Here is a 25,067-nt window from a genome sequence, read left to right as displayed (position 1 = left end):
CACACAGACAGAGAGACACGCAGACAGAGAGACACAGACAGAGAGATACACAGATAAAGACAAACAGAGAGACAGAGACACACAGACATAGATACACAGACAGAGACACACGGACAGAGAGACACCGACAGAAACACACAGACAGACACACAGACAGAGAGACACGCAGACAGAGAGACACAAACAGAGAGATACACAGACAGAGACAAACAGACAGACAGAGACACACAGACAGAGACACACAGACAGAGACACACACAGACAGAGACACACAGACAGAGACACACAGAGAGACACACAGACAGAGACACACAGACAGACAGAGACACAGACAGAGAGACACACAGACAGAGACACACAGACAGAGACACACACAGACAGAGAGACACACAGACAGGGGCCCACAGACAGAGAGACACACAGACATAGACACACAGAGACAGAGACACACACAGACAGAGACACACACAGACGGAGACACACAGACAGAGACAAACAGACAGAGAGACACAAACAGAGAGATACACAGACAGAGACAAACAGACAAACAGAAACACACAGACAGAGAGACACAGACAGATACACACAGACAAAGAGACACACAGACAGAGAGACACAGACAGAGACACACACACAGAGAGACACACAGAGACACACAGAGAGACACACAGACAGAGACACACAGACAGAGACACACAGAGAGACACACAGCCAGAGACACACAGACAGACAGAGACACAGACAGAGAGACACACAGACAGAGACACACAGACAGAGACACACAGACAGAGACACACACAGACAGAGAGACACACAGACAGGGGCACACAGACAGAGAGACACACAGACAGAGACACACAGAGACAGAGACACACACAGACATAGACACACAGACAAAGAGACACACAGACAGAGAGACACAGACAGAGAGACACACAGACAGAGGGACACACAGACAGAGACACACACAGACAGAGACACACAGAGACAGAGAGACACACCACACACAGACAGAGACACACAGACAGAGACACACAGCCAGACACACACAAACAGAGACACACAGACAGAGACAAACAGACAGAGACACACAGCCAGACACACACAAACATAGACACACAGACAGAGACACACAGACAGAGACACACAGCCAGACACACACAAACATAGACACACAGACAGAGACACACAGACAGAGACACACAGCCAGACACACACAAACAGAGACACACAGACAGAGACAAACAGACAGAGACACACAGCCAGACACACACAAACATAGACACACAGACAGAGACACACAGACAGAGACACACAGCCAGACACACACAAACAGAGACACACAGACAGAGACAAACAGACAGAGAGACACAGACAGAGACACAGACAGAGAGACACACAGACAGAGACACGGGCAGAGACACACAGACACAGAGACACACACAGACAGAGAGACACACAGACAGAGATAGACAGAGATACAGACAGAGAGACACAGCCAGAGAGACACACAGACAGAGACACACATACAGAGAGACACACAGACAGAGAGACACAGACAGAGACACACAGACAGAGACACACAGACAGAGAGACACAGACAGAGACACACATACAGAGAGACACACAGACAGAGAGACACGCAGACAGAGAGAAACAGACAGAGAGATACACAGACAGACACAAACAGAGAGACAGAGACACACAGACAGAGACACACAGACAGAGAGACACACAGACAGAGAGACACACAGACAGAGAGACACACAGACAGAGAGACACACAGACAGAGACACACAGACAGAGAGATACACAGACAGAGAGACACACAGACAGAGACACACAGACAGAGACACACACAGACAGAGACACACACAGAGACACACATACAGACACACAGACAAAGAGACACAAACAGAGACACACAGACAGAGAAACACACAGACAGAGACACGCAGACAGAGAGACACAGACAGAGAGACACACAGATAGAGACACACAGACAGAGAGATACACAGACAGAAACAAACAGACAGACAGAAACACACAGACAGAGAGACACAGACAGAGACACACACAGACAGAGAGACACGCAGACAGAGAGACACAGACAGAGATATACACAGACAGACACAAACAGAGAGACAGAGACACACAGACAGAGAGACACGCAAACAGAGAGACACAGACAGAGAGACACACAGACAGAGACACAGACGGAGACACAGACAGAAACACACATACAGAGAGACACAGACACAGACACACAGACAGAGAGACACGCAGACAGAGAGACACAGACAGAGAGATACACAGATAGAGACAAACAGAGAGACAGAGACACACAGACAGAGATACACAGACAGAGACACACGGACAGAGAGACACCGACAGAAACACACAGACAGACACACAGACAGAGAGACACGCAGACAGAGAGACACAAACAGAGAGATACACAGACAGAGACAAACAGACAGACAGAGACACACAGACAGAGACACACAGACAGAGACACACACAGACAGAGACACACAGACAGAGACACACAGAGAGACACACAGACAGAGACACACAGACAGACAGAGACACAGACAGAGAGACACACAGACAGAGACACACAGACAGAGACACACACAGACAGAGAGACACACAGACAGGGGCCCACAGACAGAGAGACACACAGACATAGACACACAGAGACAGAGACACACACAGACAGAGACACACACAGACAGAGACACACAGACAGAGACAAACAGACAGAGAGACACAAACAGAGAGATACACAGACAGAGACAAACAGACAAACAGAAACACACAGACAGAGAGACACAGACAGATACACACAGACAAAGAGACACACAGACAGAGAGACACAGACAGAGACACACACACAGAGAGACACACAGACAGAGACACACAGACAGAGACACACAGACAGACATACAGACAGAGAGACAGACAGAGACACACAGACAGAGAGACACAGACAGAGACACAGACAGAAACACACATACAGAGAGACACAGACACAGACACACAGACAGAGAGACACACAGACAGAGAGACACGCAGACAGAGAGACACAGACAGAGAGATACACAGATAGAAACAAACAGAGAGACAGAGACACACAGACAGAGACACACACAGACAGAGACACACAGACAGAGACACACAGAGAGACACACAGACAGAGACACACAGACAGACAGAGACACAGACAGAGAGACACACAGACAGAGACACACAGACAGAGACACACACAGACAGAGAGACACACAGACAGGGGCCCACAGACAGAGAGACACACAGACATAGACACACAGAGACAGAGACACACACAGACAGAGACACACACAGACAGAGACACACAGACAGAGACAAACAGACAGAGAGACACAAACAGAGAGATACACAGACAGAGACAAACAGACAAACAGAAACACACAGACAGAGAGACACAGACAGATACACACAGACAAAGAGACACACAGACAGAGAGACACAGACAGAGACACACACACAGAGAGACACACAGACAGAGACACACAGACAGAGACACACAGACAGACATACAGACAGAGAGACAGACAGAGACACACAGACAGAGAGACACAGACAGAGACACAGACAGAAACACACATACAGAGAGACACAGACACAGACACACAGACAGAGAGACACACAGACAGAGAGACACGCAGACAGAGAGACACAGACAGAGAGATACACAGATAGAAACAAACAGAGAGACAGAGACACACAGACAGAGACACACAGACAGAGACACACGGACAGAGAGACACCGACAGAAACACACAGACAGACACACAGACAGAGAGACACGCAGACAGAGAGACACAGACAGAGAGATACACAGACAGAGACACACAGACAGACACACAGAGACACACAGACAGAGAGACACACAGACAGAGAGACACAGACAGAGACACACACAGACAGAATGATACCCACGACGTGACATCGCGTGCGAGCCGGAGCGCGGCCCGGGACTCCCCGCGTCTCCCTTGCGGCTCGTCTGCTCACGGACGTTGGACGTCACGTGTGTTCTCCAGCTCACTCAAAGACAGACAGACAAAGATCTCCCGTGTAGCCTTTAACAGAATGTTGAAGGCTACACAGAAGTGGGGTGACCAGCACCACGCCCGGCCACCTTTGTGTCCCCATCGCACCCACACACATAAAGCATTAATCCCCCGTAAAGCCTTGACAGATGGGTGGGGCGAGCGCTGTTAGCCAGCACTTATGAAGGTCGGCACGGCGCACGAGGAGGTGGCCCGACCGCCTTTGTCTCCAGAGTGGCACCAGGTACTCATTTGCGGCTTAGCAGACTTCGAGGAGGCCCAGGACCGGTTCATATAAACGTCACTGGGGTTGGCCGTGAGCGGGATTTGAACTCGGCGAACACACACACACACACCACACACACTCACACCACACACACTACACACAACACACCACACACACCACACACACTACACACACCACACTCACACCACACACACACACACCGCACACGTAAATGTGCCTGAGTCTGAGGCCCAGCCCAGGGTCTTCTCGCTGCGAGGCGGCACGGAGCGTCACCCCCCCCCCACCCCATTGCTGCCCTCGCGATTCAGTTTTACTTCATTCTCAGAAAGAGATTATGCATTATCTCTGTCTCTGAATCATTCACTCTCAGAAAGAGAGCGTGAATTATCTCTCTCTGAACCATTCACTCTCAGATGTAGAAAGATTGAAGTTTCTCTCCGAATCATTCGCTATCAGAAAGAGAAAATGAATTGTCTCTCTCTGAATCATTCGCTTTCAGAAAGGGAGTGAATGATTCAGTGAGCAATCATTATTCAGAGAGAGATTGATTCAGAGAGGGAATGATTCAGAGAATGATTCAGAGATTTATAATTATTTAGAGAGAGAATGATTCAGAGCTAGAGAAGTATTCAGAGACAGAGAATGATGCAGAGAGAGAATGATTCAGAGAGAGAGAATGGTTCAGAGAGAGCGAGAGAGAGAGAGCGAGAGAATGATTCAGAGAGAGAATGGTTCAGAGAGAGAGAGAGCGAAAGAGCGAGAGAATGATTCAGAGAGAGAGAATGGTTCAGAGAGAGCGAGAGAGAGAGAGCGAGAGAATGATTCAGAGAGAGAATGGTTCAGAGAGAGAGAATGGTTCAGAGAGAGAGAGAGCGAGAGAGCGAGAGAATGATTCAGAGAGAGAGAATGGTTCAGAGAGAGCGAGAGAGAGAGAGCGAGAGAATGATTCAGAGAGAGAATGGTTCAGAGAGAGCGAGAGAGAGCGAGAGAATGATTCAGAGAGAGAATGGTTCAGAGAGAGAGAGAGCGAAAGAGCGAGAGAATGATTCAGAGAGAGAGAATGGTTCAGAGAGAGCGAGAGAGAGAGAGCGAGAGAATGATTCAGAGAGAGAATGGTTCAGAGAGAGCGAGAGAGAGCGAGAGAGAGCGAGATAATGATTCAGAGAGAGAGAATGGTTCAGAGAGAGCGAGAGAGAGAGAGCGAGAGAATGATTCAGAGAGAGAATGGTTCAGAGAGAGCGAGAGAGAGCGAGAGAGAGCGAGATAATGATTCAGAGAGAGAGAATGGTTCAGAGAGAGCGAGAGAGAGAGAGAGAGAGCGAGAGAATGATTCAGAGAGAGAATGGTTCAGAGAGAGAGAGAGCGAGAGAGCGAGAGAATGATTTCGCGGCATGGGAAACCACAGCTGAGCTGGAAGGCCGCCATAAGCGGCGCGCGACCAACAAATGCCCAAGCTTTGTGGTCCTGTACGTACTGGGGCTGTCTGCCAGAATTCCTCGACCACCTAGTCGACGACACACGTGGGAGGGAGGAGTGTCCGGAGAAAACCCCACTCGTGCCAAGGGGAGGGGCTAACACTCGATTATTGGACAGCGTATCTCGGTACGTGTCCGTGTGAGTCTCCAGGTGAGTTTCTGGGTGAGTGTCCGTGTCAGTCACGGGGTGAGTCTGTGAGCGAGTCTAAAGGTGAGACTCTGAGTGAGCCCCTTGAGTGAGCCACGGGGTGTGCCTCGTGGTGAGTCTCGTGGTGAGTCTCGGGGTGAACTATGGGCGAGTCTCGTCAGGGTGAGTACTTGGGTGAATCTCGTTCAGGTGAGTCTCGTGAGGATGAGGTGTCCTGTCGGAGTGAGTCTCGGGGTGAGTCTCAGGGTGATTGTCAAGGTGAGTCTCGGGGTGAGCGAGTCGCGACTCACCGCGTCACCCCGCGCTCTCGGAGCGGGAGAAGTCGATGGTGGCGTAACCGTTTGAGTCGACGCTGCTCACGCTGCCCCTGCTGCCCGCCGAGCCCTCCTCGCCCCGCAGGTCCAGCGCGATGTAGTTCAGCCCGCTCTCCAGCTGCTGCTGCTGCTGCTGATGCTGCTGCTGATGATGCTGCTGATGCAAAGAGTGAGACCCGGCGGCTTCTCGCACCGGACCCGCGCCGTGGTGTCCTCCGGCCGCGCCGGGCCGTTGCGGGGTCGCGGCGGCCGATGAGGCCACCGCCACCCGGGCCACGCCACCGCGTGGCCGCTCCTCCTCGTCCGTCGTGGCCGCGGTCCCGGGCCGCGTCGCGCCGTGCTGCGCGGCTGCTGGTGGCACCACGCTGAACGCGCTCTGCCGGCGCGGCGCCGCTGGTGGAGGAGGAGGGGGAGGAGGTGGCGGTGGTGCGGCGGTGGCCCCGGTCGTGGCCGGGATGACCACCGCGCCAGACCCGGCCGCGTACGGCTGGAAGGCCAAGCCGATCCTTGGCGGCACGCAGGGTTTCAGTGCCGCATATCCGGGCCTCACTCCTGCGTGCGACTGATGCTGCTGCTGAGGGTGCTGATGATGATGCTCCTGTTGGTGATATTGTTGATGTTGTTGCTGCTGTGGGAGAGGGAGTGGCTTATGCTGCTGCTCCTGCAGCAGCTGATAGTGGTGGATGTGGTTGTGGTTCCCGTGGTGGTGATGCTGGAGGTTGTAGCTGCCGTGAGGAGCCCTGTATGAGGCGGTGGGGGCCGAGTACCCCCCAGTCGCGTCTCTCCTCCTCCTCCCCGCCGCCTCCTCCTCCTCCGCGCTCGCCTCCCCGCGGCGCGACATCTCCGTGTAGTCCCCCCCCACGGGGGCGCCGCGCCCAGCCGAGGCGGCGTCCCACGGACCCGGGTGGGCTGCGGGACGGGGGCCCGCCGGGACGGACGCGGGTGGCCCCCCGGCACGCGCCGCCGCCGCCACACTCACGTATTCGTTCGCGCTCCTCCTCCGACGATCGCCGCGTGTCTGGGCGGCCGCGGCCGAGGCGGCGGCGGCGGCGGCGGCGGCGCCTCCCGACGACAGCGCCAGGTACGGGGGGCCGCGGTGCGCTGCGCGGCAACCGTCCGGGGCCTTGCCCTGCTGCGGCCCTGCCGCGTGCTGCGGGGGGCGCCAAGCGGACGACGATGAGACGGGCTGGGAGGCCGCCTTCGCCGCCGCGGCGCAGTCGATGTGCACGTACTCCCCGGGGCTCCTGGGCTCGGGGGGAGCTCCCTGCCACCGGCCCTGTGCGTCCCTCGTGGTGACCCCCTCCGCCGCCGCTCCCCCGACCCGCCTCGGGGCCCCGCTCACGCGTGCGCCTCCTTGCCTCCCGGGGTCACTGCTCGAGGCGTCCTCGCGGGGCCGGGAGAGCGCGGCGGGCCTGCTCGTGGGGGTCGGAGCGGCGTCCCTCGCCTCCCGGATGACCTCCCCGAGTGGCCGAGTGGCCGCCGCCCTCTCCGCCAGCCTGCTACCCTGCTGCCCCACGGGCCGGAAGGACCGGGGCAACGAGTAGAAGCTGCTGCTGCTGCTGCTGCCAGCAGCACCGTCACCACCACCAGCACCACCCGCGCCTTCCCCATCCCGCATGGGGCTGAAGTAGCAGCCCTCTGGCACAGCCGCTGTGTCCGCCACGATGGCCGGGTTGGCGGGTGACGTGGCCATGTTCATGTAGTCGCCTGCTCCCGGCGGGCCTGCCCGCGCCTCCACGCTTCTCTCACACGCCGCCTTCGCGCCGACGCCGACGCCGCTACCAACGACGCCGCCGCCACTACCGCTGGCCACGCTGGGCCTGGGCCACGTCTTGATGGACCCGGCCGCTTGGCCCTCGCCCGCGCCCGGTGACATCACCATGTAGCCGCTAGCAGCGTCCTGGGGCTGCGCGTCGCAGAGGCCGTCTTGGCCGCGCTGCCACGGCTGCTTCTGCTGCTGTTGGTGATGGTGGTGATGGTGCCGCTGCCGCTGCTGATGTTGTATCAGCGATCCTCTTGCCGCTGCCGAGGTGGTGGTGGCGGCGGCTGCGGTTATGTCACCGTCTCGGGCACCCGTGGCCCCCATGGGCACGTAGTCTGCATCGCCGCCGCTCCTGCACCTTCCCGCGACGGAGGCGGTGACGCCGGGCAGCATGGGCATGTAGCCGTCATCCCCGCTATGCACCAGCCTGGACTGCACGTCTCCTCCTCCGGCCGCATCGTCGTCCTCCTCATCGTCGCCACCGCCCCCGTCGTCATCGTCATAATCATCGTCGTGGTCGCCATGGTGCGGGTCGCGAGTGTGCGGGCAACAAGGAGGCGCAGCGGCCTCACGGCCCGGCGCGTGCTGCTGCTGCTGCTGATGATGCTGCTGGAGGTGCTGCTGATGATGCTGCTGCTGCTGGAGGTGCTGCTGATGATGCTGATGGTGGTGTTGGTAAGACAGCGCTCCCATGACCGCATACTCTTCCTGCGAGGCTGTCTTCTCCTGCTCCCGCTGCTGGAGACAGGGCCCGAGCGCGGCCGGTGGCATCGCGGGCCCCGCGGACGCCGACGCGCACGAGTATGTTCGCTTACGCACGACCCCCTTCTCCGCTGAGGCCAGGGCCGCCGCAACCGCGGCCGCCGCCGACGATTGCGACGAAGACGAGGCTGGGGGGAAACCGGGGGAGGTGGACGAGGCGGTGGACGAGGTGGTGGCTGCGTCCGGGGCGTCCTGCCCGCGGGGCGCGGCCCTGTAGACGCGAGCGCGGCCCATCTGCATGTAGGCGTAGGGGCCTCCCCTCGCCGCCGCCGCCGCGGCCGCCGCGGCCGCCTCCTCCTCCTCCTCGCGGATGGCGCACGGGGTCGGGCTGGGCGAGTCGGGGGTCGCGGACCCCCGCGGCTCGCAGGGGCTGGAGCCGTACTCGTCCGAGGACACGAAGCCCCCGTCGCTCAGGGAGCCGAGCGACATGGAGGCGCTCGAGGGGCGAGAGCCGCGGGCCAGCGCCGCGGCCCCGCAGCTTCCCGCGCCGACTGCCGCGTGTCCGGCCGCGCCGCCGCCGCCGCCGGCCCCGCCGCCCCCCGTGCTGCCCAGGCTGCCCACGCAGCACGGGGCGTCCACGGAGCCGCGGCCGCTGCTGGAGGAGACGCTCACGGGGCTCGTGATGAGAGACGATGCCGAGAAGAGCAGCAGGGACGAGGGGGAGCAGCCACCCGCGGGGGGGGATCGCGCGATGGGCGCCGACACGGAGCGCCCGGGCAGCAGCGTGGCCGCCGCGTGGTGCAGCTGCTGCTGCTGCTGCTGGTGGTGGTGGTGGAGATGTCCTTGCTGCTGCTGCATGCGAGACTGATGCCGCTGGTACGATGCGATTACCTGCCCATGCTGCTGCTGCTGGTGGTGCTGGTGGTGCTGGTGGTGCTGCTGCTGCCGGCGCCCCGCGCACACCAGCTGAGAGGACTGCAGCCGGCCCTCGGCGTCCTCCCCCTGCAGGAGGAGGAGGCGCGCCGAGATGGCGTCCGCAGACTCGGAGCGCGGCGCGCCCGGAGCTCCGTCCCCCTCGCTGCTCGCGCGGTTCCGCAGCTGCGAGGCGCAGAAGCCGCTCCCCTGCGGGGTGACGCCGCCGCCGCCGCTCACGGGGGACGCTCCGGCCACGCTCTCGGCCCGCGAGCGCCGGTTGAGGCCCGTCTGGCTCGGCGGGGGCTGGTAGCGCTGCTGGCGCCGGTGGGGGCCTCCTCCGGCAGCGCCGGCCGCGCCGCCCGCGCCGCCGCTCGTCTGGCTCTTGCTCCGAGGTCGGAACTCCTCGCTCATGGCACGCATCGCCTCCAGGATGGTCTCGTGCATGTTCTGCGCCACCACGCAGTCCTCCACCTGCATCCAGAACTCCCCGGGCCCCGTGACGGCCGAGCGGCCCACCTCGATGAAGAAGAAGCTCTCCGAGTGGCCGCACCGTCGGATGTTCATGAGCTGCAGGTTCACGGCCGCCGCGTCCGCGTTGAGCTTCACGAAGCTGATGGTTCGCGTGCCCAGGCAGAGGCGGAACACGCCCGTCAGGTTCCTCGTCTGCCCCAGCCCCTTGGGCTTGAGGTTCACCTGCCACACCTCCTTGAACACGGGGGTGGCCGGCATCGTTCCGTAGCTGCCGCCCCGCGCACCCCGCGGGCCCGGCGTCTTCGCCGCTGTCGCCGCCGCCGCCGCCTCCTCCGCCCGCATCGCTGGCCGCGCCGAAAATCCCTCCTCCTGCTCCTCCTCCACCGGCCGCCGCGCCGCATCCTCCTCCTCCTCCTCCCCCCGCCGCTGCTGCTCCGTGCGGCGCCCTGCAGCATTCGTCGTGCAGCTCGGTGAGCGCCGCGTACCACTCGGCCTGCTGCTCCTCGCTGTCGGCGGCCATGGCCAGGCACTCGTCCTTGGCGTAGAGCGTGAGCAGGTGCTTGTGCTTGGCGTCGGCGCGGCGGATGATGCCGAGGCAGGCGGCGAGGCTGACCGAGCGCCGCGGGGGCGCCGCGCCGCCGCGGAACTTCTTCTCGCTGTCGTAGTACTCGAGCCGGGCCGGGCCGCCCGCGTCGCTGGCTCCGCGCAGCACGAAGAAGCGGCGGTGCGAGCTCTTGTGCTTGCGCAGATAGCCGCATTTGCGCACGTCCTCATGACCGCCACTGCACTCCCTGCTACCACTGCTGCCTGTCGCCTGCTGCTGCTGCTGCGGAGGCTGCTGCTGCTGCGGCTGCTGCTGCTGCTGCTGCTCCATGCCTGCCCGGCCGAGCGCCGCATGCATGCGGAGCCGCTCACGCCCGCTGCGCGGTCATGGTCGCCCGAGTCTCGGTGCGGTTGTTTTTTTTTACGCTGTCGATGCCGCCGCCGCTGCTGTTGTTGTTGATGGTGGGATCGCGGTTGTCAGCGTCTGCACAGGCGTCGTCATCATCATCAGCGTCATCCCGGTCTTCATCGTCGTCGTTATCATCATCATAGGCATCATCATCATCATCAACCTTGGGGATCACATGGGCGCGCGCGGTGCGCGCGCACGCGCGCGCCGGCCGCCGGGTCCTGTCGATACCCACAGACTCACCAGCACGCTCAGCAGCAGGCTCGCCGACACACACTGAGCCACGTCGATCTATTTCATTAAAAACATACAACGACTCAATAAATAAAGAATATACACAATCCGCAACGAGCCCTCGAGCCCCGGCTCCGGCACGCAGTATTTATGCGCAATCCCTGCGCTGCTTCTTCTTCTGCTGCCGCCGCTGCTGCTGCTGCCGTCGTCGTTGTTGTTAACGGGAAGAATAAACGTGCCCCCGCCGAATCCTCACGCCGCTCCTCGGGGGAGGCGGCGGTGGGGGGCGGCTCGGGGCTGGGATGAGACGTGCGGAGAGGCGCCCGCACCGAGAGGGAGACGACGACGCCGCCGCCGCTGCTGCTGAACGCGGCGAGCAGCAGCAGCACCCCCACCCCCAGATCTGTGATGTTGGGTGGGGGTCGTGGGGGTATGATTGGGGGTGGGGGGGCAGAGGGGTGGGGGGATAGGAATGGGGGAGGGGTGGGGGTGGAGGAGGTCTGCATGCAATGTGGGTGGCTGCGCGCGTGTGTGTGCGTGGCAGTGTGTGTGTTTGACAGTGTGTGATGGTGTCTGTGTGTGTGTACATCTTTGCAGGGTGAGTGTTGTTGGTGCCACATAGCTCGCGTAGTGGTATCAGTGTGTAAACGTGTATGTGTGTTTACATGTGTGCATGTGTATGCATGTGTATGTGTCCGTGTGTACACGTGTTAGTATGCGCGTCTGTATTATATACATGTGTACGTGTATGTATACGTTTCTGTATACGTGCACGTATATGGGTATGTGTGTGCAAGCGTGTCATGCATGTGCATGTGTACACGTATGTTGCACGCGCATGTCTGTACACATGGGGAGCGGTCGTGCAACGGTTAGCGCGCTGGGCTACGAATCCGGTGACCCGAGTCCGATCCCAGCTCATGGCCAACAACAGTGACGATTATCTGAGCCGGTCCTGGGCCTCAAATGAGGGAGACAAAGGCGGCCGGGCGTGGTGTTGGCCACCAACCCTCTCGTGTGCCGTGCCGACCTACATAGATGCTCGCTAACAGCACTTGCCACAAAAGTCTGCGTAGGCTATACGGAGGATCTTTGTGTGTGTGTGTGTGTGAGAGCGTGTGCCGGCCACCTCATTGCGTAAGAGAGCTCGCCTCTAACGTGCACGCGATTGCTTGCGTCACGCGTGCGTGAGTGCGTGCGTGGGCACGCACTCACTCGCGTCTGGGAGACGTGGGAGGGCGGCAGACGAGAGAAGCGACCATTCCGTGCAGGGAAAGGGGGAGGGAGGAATGGAAGGAAAGAGATGGGGAGAGGGAGAACGAGGGAGAGAGAGGGAGAGATTGAAGGGGAGATGGAGGGAGGGAGAGATGAAGAGGAAGGAAAGAGATTGGGAGAGGGAGAGAAAAGGAGGGTAACATGAGCAGGAATGTCCAGTCCATCTCATCATCATCACCGCGAGCATCATCATCGTGAGCATCATCATCATCATCGTGAGCATCATCATCATCATCGTGAGCATCATCATCGTGAGCATCATCATCATCATCACCGCGAGCAGCATCATCACCGCGAGCATCATCATCATCATCATCACCGCGAGCAGCATCATCACCGCGAGCATCATCATCATCATCATCACCGCGAGCATCATCATCATCGTGAGCATCATCATCATCATCACCGCGAGCAGCATCATCACCGCGAGCATCATCATCATCATCATCAGCGCGAGCAGCATCATCACCGCGAGCATCATCATCATCATCATCACCGCGAGCATCATCATCATCGTGAGCATCATCATCATCATCATCACCGCGAGCAGCATCATCACCGCGAGCATCATCATCATCATCACCGCGAGCATCATCAGCATCACCGCGAGCATCATCAGCATCATCGTGAGCATCATCGTGGGCAACATCATCAGCAGCATCATCAGCATCACCGCGAGCATCATCATCACCGCGAGCATCATCATCATCGTGATCATCATCATCGTGAGCATCATCAGCATCACCGTGAGCATCATCGTCGGCAACATCATCAGCAGCATCATCAGCATCACCGCGAGCATCATCAGCAGCATCACCGTGAGCATAATCAGCAGCATCAGCAGCAGCATCATCAGCATCGTGAGCATCATCAGCAGCATCATCAGCTGCATCGTGAGCATCATCAGCATAATCGTGGGCAACATCATCATCAGCTGCATCTATCGTGGGCAACATCATCATCAGCTGCATCTATCGTGGGCAACATCATCATCAGCTGCATCTATCGTGGGCAACATCATCATCAGCTGCATCTATCGTGGGCAACATCATCATCAGCTGCATCTATCGTGGGCAACATCATCATCAGCTGCATCTATCGTGGGCAACATCATCATCAGCTGCATCTATCGTGGGCAACATCATCATCAGCTGCATCTATCGTGGGCAACATCATCATCAGCTGCATCTATCGTGGGCAACATCATCATCAGCTGCATCTATCGTGGGCAACATCATCATCAGCTGCATCTATCGTGGGCAACATCATCATCAGCTGCATCTATCGTGGGCAACATCATCATCAGCTGCATCTATCGTGGGCAACATCATCATCAGCTGCATCTATCGTTGGGCAACATCATCATCAGCTGCATCTATCGTGGGCAACATCATCATCAGCTGCATCTATCGTGGGCAACATCATCATCAGCTGCATCTATCGTGGGCAACATCATCATCAGCTGCATCTATCGTGGGCAACATCATCATCAGCTGCATCTATCGTGGGCAACATCATCATCAGCTGCATCTATCGTGGGCAACATCATCATCAGCTGCATCTATCGTGGGCAACATCATCATCAGCTGCATCTATCGTGGGCAACATCATCATCAGCTGCATCTATCGTGGGCAACATCATCATCAGCTGCATCTATCGTGGGCAACATCATCATCAGCTGCATCTATCGTGGGCAACATCATCATCAGCTGCATCTATCGTGGGCAACATCATCATCAGCTGCATCTATCGTGGGCAACATCATCATCAGCTGCATCTATCGTGGGCAACATCATCATCAGCTGCATCTATCGTGGGCGCCTTCCGTGTAACCGCACGCATGTGGAGGAGGCGATCTGCGCTCGCGACTCGGCGGCCCTGGGTTCAACCACGCGGCTGATCGTTGTTGCCGATTGTTGTGGCAGATTGTTGTTGCTGATTGATGTTGTTGTGGTTATGTAATTCCGACGTCGAATGCACGGACGGCTCTTGCCCCACGCGTGACTCCGCGCTGCTGCACGCGGAGCGCGCGGGCACATCCAGTGCCGTGTCTACCCACTGCTGGGTGATTGTGTGTGGGGGGGGGGGGTAGCTCGGAGTCTGCGCGTGCTGTGGCTATACGTGATTCTATAGTGCGTCTTCAGCCTGCTCAATCCACTGCTGGATGAAGGCCTCGCCAAGCCGCCTCTGTCCCTGTGCTGCAAACAGCGTGGGCATCGCGCCCCCTCGTGGCGAACGCGCCGCGCGATCACCATTGAGACGATATCAATCACGATGTAACGATTATCGCGATATCACTGGTAAGACGATGCTACACGAATCACGTGATATGGGTATGATCGGGAATATGAACCTTAGGGGCCGTCCATAAATGACGTCACGCGGTTTTGGCCGATTTTTGACCCCCCCCTCCCCCCCTCGTCACACGGCGTCACAAACCCCCCTCACACGGGGTGAGCCCCCCCCCCCCCGTTACACGGCGTCAGAAAAAGTCAGACCCCCCCCCTCTCAAATATGACGTCACAAAGCTCTGCCCCCCCCCCAACCATATTTCCATTTTTTTGTTATAAAATATGCTTCAAATGACTTTAAACTATTGTCATTGTAGTGCGTATTTAATGTGGCGCTGCACTCTGATATTGTAGGAGAAAGCATTTATTAAAAAGGAGCCGTTGGAAAGCTGAAATTTAGCATAAAATTCACTTGAAAATATTCAACGTCTAACTAAAACTGCAGATGTTCAGAATATTATATTGAAATTCTCATATAATTATAAAATATTAAAAATAATTATAGCTATAAAAAAATTACTTGAAACTTTGTAGTAGAACGAAGCAAAATGGAGAGTACAATTATGACAATCATATTCATTAATAACAATCATTCGAAAATGTTACACAATGTGTGCTTCTCCATTCTCCCATGGAGAAGAAAAATACTCCTTCATTAATAATAAAATAGTTCATGATGAAAATTAATCAAAATTAGTGTCGTTATAACAATTATATTGTTTACATTTATTTAAAGTTGCGCATTTTGATGTGACGTCACATTTCTCAAACCCCCCCTCCCCCCCTCGTCACACATCGTCACAAAGTCTGACCCCCCTCCCCCCCCCTAGGTGTGCGACGTCATTTTATGTCTGTTGAAGGCGAACGGCGCGGCAATCAGTTCCTCTAGATTAGCTCCACACGATGCGCTAATCAAAGTTTAAAAGTTTTGCAACAGAACGTCCGCGCCAGGCGGGTCGCGGCGCTGATGTGCGCGGTGGGACGGAGTCGCCAAAAATAAATAAATTAATTAATTACGATTTTGCCTTCCGTTTTTTCGGGACCCCGGGGTCCTGCCATCAGGTTCAATTATCACTTTGTATGCATGTTGAACTTCTTTCGCACCGTACGTATCCCACCGTCCTAATCGGAGGCGCGCGGGAAGGACAACAAACAACACAAAAAAACTGTTCTAAAAAGAATTAGTTTTCAATATAGATTTTTTTTAAATCCCGTAATTACTCTAATTAATCAATTAATGTTATACGCTTGCTTTCACGACTAATATAACGAGTCAACAGTTGCTTGTAGGTTACATCTAACCCACGCACAAACTTGTTTAATCTACCCTCGAGTTGTACGTGACACCTGCATGGCTCCGATGCAGTCCACTCGGCATGAGCGGCCTCGCCACGGCTCTGGACGATAGCAGCAGCAGGGGCAGCAGCGGCGGAAGCAGCTACAAGAGCCGAGTGGATGCCCATCGCTACACGCACAGTGGGCCACCGCTCCCATCCTCGCAGCTCCACGTGTGTGGGTGTGTGAACGTGTGGGGGACGACGTCCACCCCACCGCGCTCGCTCGGCAGGTGCGGCGCGACGTTCGCCCCTTCCGCTCCAACGCGTCAGTCGGCTCCCGCCGAGCCCCCCTCCGGGCGAGTGATCGGGCCCCCCTCGCGAGCGCCCCCTCTGAGGGACATCCTCGTACTGCTGGCTCGGAGTTAACTCCCACGCACCCACGCACACCACAGCCAACGCTACCGCAGCACACAGCGGCACGCGAGCGCCCACGCCGGAGAGCGATTAGCTCAACATGTCTTCGTGCTGCGGCTCCGCGTTCGCCGTCGCAGCGCGCTTCCCCTGCAGCCACTCCACACATACATCACGGACACCACACCGATGCTCTGTGCTAACTTTTATTCGCGGCGTATACCCCGCACTGCCCGTAGGGAATATTCTGCGAGCAGAGCCTAGCTTACTGCTACCCAAGTCCCCAAATACTCACACGCCCTATCACGTACCTCGCGGCTGCATTCACGGCGTCGCACGGACGCTGTGAGAGTCGGAGGGAGGAGGACGAAAGATAACTTCACCCATCACCGCCTCGGAGCCGCACTCACTGGCATCACACGGATGCTGCGAGCGGCTCGAGAAGGCAGGATGGCAGGGAGTGGGTCTTGGCAGCCAGGAGGTTGAAGACAAGTTTCCCTGAACGGTTCCAGGCTCCGCTTTTTATGCCCCCTCACTTAAAAAAATCCAGGGTTACGTTATCCCGCGCGACCACTGGCGGAGCCAGTGGGGGGGGGGGGGGGGGGTGGCACGTGTCCCCCCAATGATCTGATCGAAATCCCTAATTTTGATCGGATCATTGGGGTTTATTAGTAATACATCGGCATTTTGCGACCCCCACTGACACTGTGTAGCATATTATTTCGTGTCAGGGACTCTATGAGATGATAGGACAATAGTCTGAGTCCATAATCGGCAATAAGTAACGGCAAAGCAGTTATAAGTGACTCACAGAATTGTGCGCAGTTGCGTATACAGTCCACGATTTCCCTGAAGGCATTCACCTTCAGCGAGCGTGATGCCGATCACACACGGTTCGAATTCGACCCTGGATCGTTGGCTGCGCCGTCGCCACACACGCGTCGAATAAAAAGCAAGGGAAAAGTCATTAATTACTAGCAACTCCTATAATTTTTCATTGCTGGAGGGGTTGCCCCCCTTACCTAAAAATCCTGGCTCCTCCATTGCGCGCGATCAACCGTGCGCCGACCTGTGATTCTCGCCCGTTTTCCTTTCCTTACACGGAGCGTTACGATGGTTACTTCTGCGATCTACGGGGTGTTTCAAAATGATAGACCCGATTTGAAATCGCTATATCTCTGCAACCACGAACCGCCCATGAATGAAACTCTTACCACTTGAATGGGCGGGGCATAGAGTTTCAAATGATTACCGCTTGATGCCTCTCCCAGCGCACAAACAGCCCCTAGCCTCAGTCATTCACAAGACGGCGACCCCGCACCACACAAGGGGCGTTTTGCGTTCTGCAGTTCAGCAAGACTGAATCCGTAATTGCAGTGCAGCGTGCATTTAAACGGCGTTTTGGCATTCATCCACCAATGTCAAAGAGCATTCGTCGTTGGTACCGACAATTTGAAGAAACAGGCTGTTTGTGTAAGGGGAAGAGCACAGGGCGACCACGCACCTCAGAAAAAAACGTGAGAAGAATTTAAGATAATTTTCTGCGTAGCCTGCACAAGTCCACTCGTCGTGCCAGCCGAGAACTTGCTATCCCTCATACGACTATTTGGCGCGTGTTAAGGCGACGTTTAATCATGAGGCCATACCGGTTGTAAATGGTACAGGTTCTTTGTGCAGGAGACAAAGGAAAGCGTGTAGAATTTTGTGATGCAATGTTACAGAACATGGAGGACGACAACTTCTTACCGCGTTTGATTTTTAGTGATGAAGCAACGTTTCATCTAAATGGTAAAGTTAACCATCACAATGTGCGCATATGGGGATTAGATAATCCACACGAAACTGTAGAGCATGAGCGTAACTCCCCGAAAGTGAACGTGTTTTGTGCTGTTTCTCAAGGAAAGATTTATGGCCCTTTCTTTTTCGAGGGAAACACAATTACGGGGCAAGCGTATCTCGAAATGCTGCAGAAATGGCTCTTTCCACAAATTGATGAAGATTCCGATGACTTCATTTTTCAGCAAGACGGAGCACCGCCACATTGGCACCTGCAGGTTCGACGTTTGCTAAATGACACACTGCCTCAACACTGGATAGGTCGCATGGGACCCCAAGACCTGGCGCTACACTCTTGGCCCCCAAGACCCCCAGACATCACACCCTGCGACTTTTTCTTGTGAGGATACGTCAAAGATCTTGTTTTTGTGCCACCATTGGCGACTAATCTGGATGACCTCAAAAACAGAATCACGGCAGCGGTGACTTCAGTGGAAGAAGACACTTTGAGAGGCGTTTGGGACGAATTCAACTATCGTCTCGATGTTGTCCATACAGCGGGTGGAGGGCACATAGAGCATTTATAAAATGGTTAGTAAAACTTGATAACTCATTAAACCATTTGTAACTTTTTGTGTAATTGTAACATGTTGCCATCGTGAAACATACTGCTTTGACATTGTGTCGATATGTTTTAAACACCCTGTATTGTCTATCCACCATACTCATTAATTTCTGACTCATCCTGTTTAATCTGGAAGGACGTCTGGCTGGCGAATACACACCCTGCTAGTGTGTATTCGGTCTGGGGCCGGGGGAGGCCATGGCACTGCGATCCCCTGACCTCATGCTCTGCTCTGCTCATTTAATATTTCACTCCAGCCCCCTCCCCGATGTCGTGCATGTCTCATTGCGGCTGGCCCGGTGAACCTATGTGCGCCCATACAGTTTTAAGCCAACTCAAGGGCACCGCAATGTGACTTGCCCTGCAAGGGTGGGCCAATCTCCTGGCACCAGGAAACCGCGGGAATTTCCTCCTAGGGACCCTTTGGATGAAAACCCGTTGTGCCAGGCAACCCCCCGCCAGGACACTGTGTGTATGCGCTGCGGGTGTGTGCTCAGTGTGGGGGCCAGGGGTGAGTCGCGGCGCTTACGTAGTTGCTCCATGGCCGTAGCACCACAAACGTATTGGCACCACGTGTACGTATATGAATGTATTGGCACCACGTGTGTATTAACGTATTGGCACCAAGTGTGTGTATAGACGTATTGGCACCACGTGTGCGTAAATGAATGTGTAATGGGTTCCGGAGACGCTTCTCATAGGTAACTTCTTTATTACGGCACACCACTCCAACAGTACTGACACTGCCTAGGGACACAGCTTACTTCTAGCGTGCCTGACACTGGCTACGCTCTCGGGTCTTCCGGCTATGATTACCCTAGGGGAGGCTACATGACCCGACCCAGCCAAGGTGCGGGTCTCGACTCTGGCTTCATCGGACCTCGCCCTTACAAGGGCGAAGGGTCGGGAGTCCCAGAGTCCCACCACTGGCCCGCACAGCACACCGGCCATTACAAGGACAACGAGGTGAGGGGGTCCAGTGTCCTAAGCTGGCTGATCTTGGGTCTTCAGCTGCGACTGGTCCCGATCGGCTGGGGAGCGGCCCTTTTATCCCCCTTGCCCATCGAGGGGTGGGGTTGCGTGAGATCGTAGATCCCCCGCAGCCCCCCGTTGGTGGCGCCGAGGGGCTCAGCTGTCTGGGATCCTGAGGCCTCGGCACCGAGGGCTTAGCTGCCTAGGATCCTGAGCCCCCAGCAGCTCCCCCCCTCTTGGGCTGGCACAGTGGCCCCTCCCCTGGGGGTCCGAGGTCCCCCTGCAGGTGGGCCCTGTCCACCACTGCCGGTAAGTGTGGCCCATCTACAGCACTACAAATGTATTGGCACCACGTGTGCGTGTATGAACGCATTGGCACCACATGTGTGTATAGACGTATTGGCACAACATTGGTAGGTATTAACTTATTGGCGGTACACCGGTGGTGCACGGTATAAACAAAAAAAACACCAATATTTTGCAATCATGATTTGAAGTTATCGTGACTGCAGGAATCCATATTCCTTGGTTATTTCGGTGAAGTCACGTAGGTAGAAAAATAAATAATCACGACGTTTCGGTTGCAACACAAGCAATCGTCATCAGGTAAAAAGGTACAGCAGTAGAACTACTGAACAAGAAAGGGCAGTTGCAACAAGAGGTTATATACAGGCTTGAGGTGGGTGTCACCCAAGGGCAAGTAGGCGGGGTCAGAGATGGAAAGGAGTCCCGTCGCCGCACGCACGCACAGCAGCCGCGTTAAAGGGAGAGATTGTGATGTCAATGTAGACGAGTTTAATGAGAAGATAGCATGTCTTCGAATCTTGTTTAAGTTTTATCTGCGGTAGCAGTTACATCGGGGAAACGAAACGACATGTCTCGGACCGTGTTCTCGAACACAAGGCAGATTTGAAACACGGCAGAACCAATACCTCTGCCGTGGCTGATCACTGTTTTAACGCGGTCGGTTCACACGATATTGTTTTTTTCCGAGACCAAGGTACTCGGCAAACCTTTGGGCTACCATCAAAGATTTGTCCATGAAGCCATCCAGATAGAAAACACAGACACAATTTCAACCGAGAAGATGGGTATAAACTGAGCAATCATTGGAAAGATGTTATTAACCAGGTAAGTCATAACTTGCTGTGATGTTTACATCCTTCCTGCCGTTGTTTAGCAGTTATTTACGACTCTCTGAATTACATGACCTTGTTAAATGTCTTTACATTAACAGACGAAGGTCTAACATGGTCACTGCTGTTCCCTTTTGCCTCGATGTAACGGTAGCTTTCGCTGTTCAATAGGCTGTATGTCTCACTGGCACGGCCACGTTACGGTAGTTCTCTTGCGTTGATATGCTGGCCTCTCACTGTGCAGCAGCTAATGCCGCAGCTTGTGTTGTCCACGAGGTGGCGCTATGCCCGGTCCTCTGGCACAGACATACAATCTTCCCATTAAACTCGTCTACATTGACATGCCAATATCTACCCATTTACGCAGCTGCTGTACGTGCGTGTGACGACGGGGCGTATTTCCATCTCTGATCCCTCCTACTTGCCCTTGGGTGACACCCACCTCAAACCTATATATGACCTCTTGTTGCAACAGCCCTGTCTTGTTCAGCAGTTCTACTGCTGTATCTTTCTACCTAATGATTGCTTGTGTTGTGATTGAAACGTCGTGATTTAATATTTATTTTTCTACCTACATGACTTTACCGAAAGAACCAAAGAGTAACCAAAGAGTAATATTTTGCAACTATTATTTATTTTCGCGCAATTCGCAACTCCGGTCAGAAAATCTTGCAGGGGGGGGGAGGGTGGTGGTGCTGGGTGGTGGGTTGGTGGGTGGTGGCAGTGGTAGATGGTGGTGTGGGGTAGTGGTGGTGGGTGCTAGTGGTGGTGTGTGGTGGTTGGTGGTGGATGCTTGGTGGTGGGTTGTGGGTAGTGGTGGGTTGTGGTGGTGGTAGTGGGTGATGGTGGTAGTGGGTGGTGGGTGGTGTTGGTGGTAGTGGGTGGTGGTGGGTTGTGGTGGTGGATGGTGGGTGTTGGTGGTGGTGGTGGTGGGTTGTGGTGGTGGGTGTTGGGTGGTGGTGGGTGGTGGTCGGTGGTGGGTGGTCGTGGGTGGCAGTGGTGGGTGGTGGTGGGTAGTAGTAGGGTGGTAGTGGTGGTGGGTGGTGGTGAGTTGTGGTGGTGGGTAGTGGGTGGTGTTGATGGTGGGTGGTGTTGGTGGTGGGTGGTGTGGGTTGTGTTGGTGGTGGGTGGTGGTCGGTGGTGGGTGGTGGTGGGTGGTGGTGGGTGGCAGTGGTGGGTGGTGGTGGGTGGTAGTAGGTGGTAGTGGTGGTGGGTGGTGGTTGGTGGTGGGTTGTGGTGGTGGGTAGTGGGTGGTGTTGATGGTGGTGGTGGGTAGTGGGTGGTGGTGGGTTGTGATGGTGGTAGTGGGTGGTCGTGGTAGTGGGTGGTGTTGGTGGTAGTGGGTGGTGGTGGGTTGTGGTGGTGGATGGTGGGTGTTGGTGGTGGAGGCGGTGGTGGGTTGTGGTGGTGGGTGTTGGGTGGTGGGTGGTGGTCGGTGGTAGGTGGTGTTGGGTGATGGTGGGTAGTGTTGGTGGTGGGTGGTGGTAGTGGGTGGTGGTTGGTGGTCGGTGGTGGGTGTTGGTGGGTGGTGTTTGGTGGTGTTGGTGGGTGGTGGAGGTGGTGGGTGGTGGAGGTAGTGGGTGGCAGTCGGTGGTAGTGGTGGTGGGTGATGGTAGGTTGTGGTGGGTGATCGGTGGTGGGTAGTGGTAGTGGGTAGTGGTAGTGGGTGGTTGGTGGTGGGTGGTGTCGGTAGGGTGGCAGTGGTGTTGGTGGTAGTGGTGGGTGGTGGTGGTTGGTGTTGATGGCTGGTTGGTTTTGGTGGTGGGTGGTGTTGGTGGGTGGTGGTGGAGGTGGTGGGTGGCAGTGGTGGTTTGTGGTAGTGGGTGGTGAGTGTTGGTGGTGGGTGTTGGTGGTAGTTGGTAGTGGGTGGTGGTGGTGGTGGGTGGTGTTGTTGGTGGGTGGTGTCTGGTGGTGGGTGGTGTTGGTGGATGATGGTGGTGGTTGGGTGGGGTGGTGGGTGGTGGTAGTGCATCAGAATCGGTTCTCGTGATGTCGAAGCGGTAGGAAGATGGAACTTCATGAGCGGCTGAACATGAAGCTTTGCTGTCTGTTGCCGTGCAGCAGCACCCAGCCTGATGACGATCGGCTGCCTCCGTGTTCCAAAGGCAACATTTGACTCCTCGTGCCGTAGACTTGGTCGGACGGTTCCTCAATTCATTATTTATTGGCGGACAGTGTCATCCAAATATGTGGTGGTGTCATCGCCACGCGTTCAAATAGGAAAGCGGCTGCTGAAGTGAACGTGCAACTTCTCATGGAGTCCCTGCAGCTCGCTTAAGGGGGCAACGGCGACATCGTGAGACTGTTTTACGAGGACCGCCACTGTGTCGTTATGCCGCACCGGTGGAATACCGCCAATCAGTCCATAACATTTTTTACTTATTTCGCACCGTACGCAGCCAAACCGTGATAATCGGTGCAGCCTCCCGGGAGGATGATGCAGCAGCAGTCCCTTCACAGTGCAGGGCGATGTCGCTGATGCTGCTGCTTCTGTGCCCGATCCCAATCGAGTAATTTTCCATCGGTCAACTTTTTTAGAATTTGGCAAAATGTGGCTCGCGCCGGCAAGCAATGGGCACAATCCCTCTGGTGCGTGCCGACACCACGGGATCTTTAACGTCCACTGAGAGTGAAGCTAACGGCGCTGCGCTGTTGCACATGTCGTGGGTTCCACGGGGACTGGAGACGTTGTCTTTCGAGGCAACAAGGTTTATTATCAACTTTAAAAATACTCCCCTTAACTCCCACTATCTAGGAAGGTACAGCCTCCGGGCTAGCGTGCCCTCACACTGGGTTAACCTGGCTCTCAGCTCTCAGCCTATCTGTGCCCTAGGGGATGCTCTACTGACCCGACCCAGCCAAGGTACGGGTCTCGACCACTGGTCCGTGCTCGGCCTCGGCCTCTACAAGGACGTCGGGTCCCGGGGTCCCAGGGTCCTAGCCTAGCTGGTCTTCGGTTCTTCGTCTTCAGAGCACTGCCCCGAACTGTCCCTGAGGTGCCCCTTTTATACACCTCTCGGGGACTCTCCGCCCCCGGTACCGCCCCCTTTCTGGAACCTTCCATGGGGCTCTGGAAGAACCCCCCAACCCCTCACCTGGGGTCTGGGGGGGAGAACCCGGCCCCTCAACGGTCCGGCTCCCTCTGTCTTTCCCCAGCTCAGGGTGGCACCCCCTATGGGCCTGTGTCCGCAACTACAGGTAAGTGTGTTTTGTATTTCCGACGCTACACACGGACAGCCCCGCAGTGCGTCTCACCCTTTGGTGGTCTACTGACACCCTCCTTGATGAATTTGGTTTCAACCGAGCTGCGTACCCCCCCACCACCACCCCTTGCCTGACCCAACGTGGTTCTGAGAAATGAATGTATGAACGGACATCGATATTTTAGAAATCAATTGTCCATTTCGTGAGGTTATCCCAACTTAGGCGAAAAAAAACAAAATCAAAGGACGCTCTGCACGCGTGACGTCATTAGTTCTTGCTCGCCGGGTCCTCTTGAAACCCGCGTTGTGTACGATCAGTGAACTTGGGAAGGTATTTTATATCGTTCTAGGTTACGTGGATTTACATTTTATCGTGGTTATTTTATGCAGTATTGACAGATTCATACAATATTATTCACCCCCCCGGTTGAGAGCCACGGTGGTTTGTATAACCTCCCGCAGTGTTAACCGGGGCGGCCGGCCGGATCGAACCACCCAAGCGGAGTCAGGCGCGGCTGCTGCTGCTGCAGCTCCTCGCCACGGTGACACGCGGCAGATCGCTGACGAGAGCCAGAAGCATGGGCCTTGGTCTGCACAGGTCACCGGGGGCTGACGGGTTGGCGCATCATCTCCTGTACACAGGCCTGGAGATTCCACATTGCTATGGCCGAGCCTTCTCGTTGGTCGGCGTTGTGGTCGTCCATCTGGCCACGAAGAGGGCTCCATCCTGCTGCTTTTGCTCGCGAGACCCTGGGCGCACCGCGAGGGGAGACCCCTCGTCTACCC

General features: G+C 56.0%; 1 protein-coding gene across 1 annotated transcript in view; it reads right to left on the bottom strand.

The window, feature by feature from the left end:
• The window catches only part of LOC133357584 (insulin receptor substrate 1-like), a 50,097-nt gene extending 38,391 nt beyond the window's left edge, over positions 1-11,706 (bottom strand). Inside the window, 2 exon segments of the mRNA XM_061575579.1 lie at positions 6,255-10,404; positions 10,406-11,706. Of these exon segments, the coding sequence (XP_061431563.1) occupies positions 6,259-10,404; positions 10,406-11,029 (4,770 nt within the window). The 5' untranslated portion in view covers positions 11,030-11,706 and the 3' untranslated portion in view covers positions 6,255-6,258.
• Between the last annotated feature and the right edge of the window lie 13,361 nt (positions 11,707-25,067).

This window comes from Lethenteron reissneri, chromosome 58 (genome assembly GCF_015708825.2).
Source record: "Lethenteron reissneri isolate LAM-NWPU_2019-01 chromosome 58, ASM1570882v1, whole genome shotgun sequence".
Taxonomy (NCBI): domain Eukaryota; kingdom Metazoa; phylum Chordata; class Hyperoartia; order Petromyzontiformes; family Petromyzontidae; genus Lethenteron; species Lethenteron reissneri.
This window is presented reverse-complemented; position numbering and strand designations above follow the sequence as displayed.